General features: G+C 46.8%; 1 protein-coding gene across 1 annotated transcript; it reads right to left on the bottom strand.

The window, feature by feature from the left end:
- Window positions 1-2,025: 2,025 nt before the first annotated feature.
- On the bottom strand, window positions 2,026-3,357 carry LOC105531670. Its single transcript, XM_011969651.1, has one exon. The coding sequence runs from the start codon at window positions 3,160-3,162 to the stop codon at window positions 2,812-2,814; it is 351 nt and encodes a 116-aa protein (XP_011825041.1). The 5' UTR covers window positions 3,163-3,357; the 3' UTR covers window positions 2,026-2,811.
- Window positions 3,358-3,364: the final 7 nt, after the last annotated feature.

Raw genomic sequence — 3,364 nt, 5'->3', positions numbered from 1 at the left:
CCTCCCGGGTTCAGGCAGGTCTCCTGCCTCAGCCTTCCAAGTAGCTGGGACTACAGGCATGCATCCCCACACCCAGCTAATTTTGAATTTTTAGTAGAGACAGGATTTCACCATGTTGCCCAGCCTGATCTCAAACTCCTGGCCTCAGGTGATCTGCCTGCCTCGGCCTCCCAAAGTGCTGGGATTACAAGCATTTCGCTTTCATCTTATTCTAGTGCTGTATTTAAAAATCTGGGTTGGCAGAGCACAGTGGCTCACACCTGTAATCCCACCACTTTGGGAGGCCAAGGCTGGCGAATCGCTTGAGCTCAGGAGTTCAAGACCAGCCTGGCCAAGATGGTGAAACTCTGTCTCTACTAAAATTACAAAAATTAGCTCGGCGTGGTGGTGCACGCCTGTAATCCCAGCAGGTTGCGGTGAGCCAAGATCATGCCACTGCACTCCAGCCTAGGCTGGACCTGTTTAAGACCGTGTCTCAAACAAAAAAAAAAAAAAAAAAGAGAAAGAAATCTGACACCATTTGTCCTGATCCTGTGTATGTGATCTGTGTTTTTTTGTCTCCAGAAACTTGGGGAATCCTGTTTGACCTGAGTGCTCTAACATTTCATAATGAAGTGACTAAGTGTGAGTTTACACTCACTCATCCGTGGGCTGGGCACTTAGATTCAATCTGGAAACATCTTCCCTTTATAGGATGCTTTTTAATTATTTCTTTGACAAGATTTCTTCCTGTCCATTTCCCGTGTTCCTTCTGGGGCCACTAATCATCGTATGTTAGACCTACTGGGTTGGTCCTTGGCAATTTTCTTGACTCTTTCCAGCTCTTTACATTTTTACTCTAATTTGGGGAGATTTCCTCGATTTTAACTTTCAGTTTCTGTATGGAGTTTTTCATATTTATTATCAAGTTTTTCATTTCCAAGAACTCTTTCTGGACTCTCATTGTATCGGGTCCAAATACATCTTTCACAGTTACAAAATGTTCAAATAAATATTTGTTGGGACTGAGCATGGTGGCCCACACCTGTAATCCTAGCACTTTGGGAGGCTGAGGCAGGAGGATTGCTTAAGCCTAGGAGTTTGAGACCAGCCTGGGCAATATGGCAAAACCCTGTTGCTACCAAAAATACAAAACTTAGCTGCATGGTGGTAAGCACCTTTAATCACAGCTACCTGGGAGGCTGAAGTGGGAGGATGGCTTGAGCCCAGGAAGTGGCAGTTACAGTGAGCTGAATTCACACTACTATACTCCAGCATGGGTGACAGACTCAGACCCTTTTTCAAATAAATAAATAAATATTTGTTGAATGTAATGAACAAGTGATTGGGACAGATCATAGACAGAATCTACGCATATCCTTCAAATCCCTATTTAATCAAGAGCACCTGTTTTATCCTCCCAACAGTACAAGTGCTACATTGAGAAGAGAAAAACAAAAAAGAAATATACGAGAAGCAAAAATACACATTGATATACTATTCAGATTTTTTCCCTTTTTTGGAGAATGGGGTCTTGCTACGTTGCCCAGGCAGGTCTGAAACTCCTGAGCTCAAGCTATTCTCCCACCTCTGCCTCCTTAAGTGTTGGGATTACAGTGTGAGCCACCGTGCCCAGTGCTATTCATTTTTCTTTTATTTTTTTTTCTGAGACAAAGTCTTGCTCTTTTGCCCAGACTGGAGTGCAGTGGTGCAATCTCAGCTCACTGCGACCTCTGCTTCCTGGGTTCAAGTGATTCTTCTGCCTCAGCCTCCCCAGTAGCTGGGATTACAGGCCCCCACCACTACACTCGGCTAATTTTTGTATTTTTAGTAGAGATGGGGTTTCACCATGTTGGCCAGGCTGGTCTTGAACTCCCGAGCTCAGGCAATCCGCCTGCCTCGGCCTCCCATAGTGCTGGGATTACAGGCATGAGCCACCGCACCCAGCCCAGATTTATTAAGCAATAGTGGTGCATTTCATGCACAGGTAGCAGCTAGTCTAGTAATAATTCTCCACAAATCATTGGGAAAAAAGCGGCAATTTTCTACTTTTCCTTTATGTTCAGGAGCATCAGCAATATACAACTCAACGTCCACACAGGTCTTTGTTACACAGCATGAGTCACGAAATGTTTGCCACCAGAGCAGGATAAGTTTTTGAGCTTGTAATAGCAAGCAACTGGTTTGAAGAAAATCTTGCAGTTATAAAATAAAGTGATTTTTTTTTTGAAATGTGTTGAGAGAAATGATTTGTCATGTAGTTATTTATTGTATCAGTTATTTTGCGTGGTTACCCTGATCTCCCACCTCTAACCTCAAAACTAAACATTTTATTTGAGATCTGTTTATTTGCTTATCTGATTATTGGCCATATATCTAATTTCTACATCCTCTCGGTCAAGATTTCGTGTGCATCTTAAACTTGCTTCCCATAAGTTATCCCCAACTGCCAAACATCTTATACAAAAAGAAGGTACAGTCGCTATCCCACTGTAAACTCTCTCCTATTTCTCATAGCTGGATCATCCTGTCACTCACTCATTTCGTAACATTTAGCAGTTGCACACCACGAATTAAGCTAGGTCTAATTTTGGTCTTTGCCCTTAAGGATCCCAGTGTGATGCTGTAAGGACCCAGTGATCACTGTTGAGTCCGGGAGCGAGGTGACCAATCCGTGAGCCAGGTGCTCTAAATATACAGTAAAGGGCCATTTAATCTTCGCACCAACCTTACAAGAGAACTTTTACTATCACGTTTGCCAGAGGAGGAAGCTGAGGCTCAGTGAGGTTCGGAACCTTGCGGGACCGAGGTGGCAGGAGGCGAGACGGGGCTCTAAGCCCGGCTCCCATACCTCTTTCTCCCCCATCCAGCTGCGTTCACGCAGTTAGGAAGCATCGCTTGGGCCTTGGGGATGGGCAGCCGCCAAGGAGAGCTTTTTCCCGTCCGCTCGGGGAAGAGCGCGCAGGGGAAAGGGGTTGTGGGTCCCGGCACGCGGCACCAGGCTCTCCGTCCCCCGCCTGGTCTTTCCTCTGCTCGGCCCGTGGGGCTGCCGCCGCCCTGGGCTTGCGGCTGGGATTCATTTCCAGATCCGCCGCAGGCAGGTCTTCCTTGTAAGGGCCGGTAGCTCAGAGGAACGACCGTCGGCAACCGCTGCCACGTCCGAAACTGCATCTCCTTTTTCATTCTGAAATGAAATTCGTAGTTGATTACAATGGGCCTCGCCAGCACGATTTACAAACAGGACGAGCGCTCGCTGCCATCACAGGAGAAGAAAAGCAAAGGACGAATTCGTAATGCGGTCACTAGAGCTCCGATGCGCCTAGGGGAGCGCGCGCCGAGCGCCAGCGGGAACAGCGCCCCGCGGAGGCTGCAAGGTGTGGGGCCA

This window comes from Mandrillus leucophaeus, unplaced genomic scaffold, assembly GCF_000951045.1.
Source record: "Mandrillus leucophaeus isolate KB7577 unplaced genomic scaffold, Mleu.le_1.0 Scaffold9, whole genome shotgun sequence".
Taxonomy (NCBI): Eukaryota; Metazoa; Chordata; class Mammalia; order Primates; family Cercopithecidae; genus Mandrillus; species Mandrillus leucophaeus.
Note: the sequence above shows the minus strand (reverse complement) of the source record. Positions and strands in the feature narration are given on the sequence as shown.

Excerpts from the sequence above, each read along its gene's own strand:
- LOC105531670 (XM_011969651.1), bottom strand. The coding sequence starts at position 3,162 with ATGAAAAAGGAGATGCAGTTTCGGACGTGGCAGCGGTTGCCGACGGTC.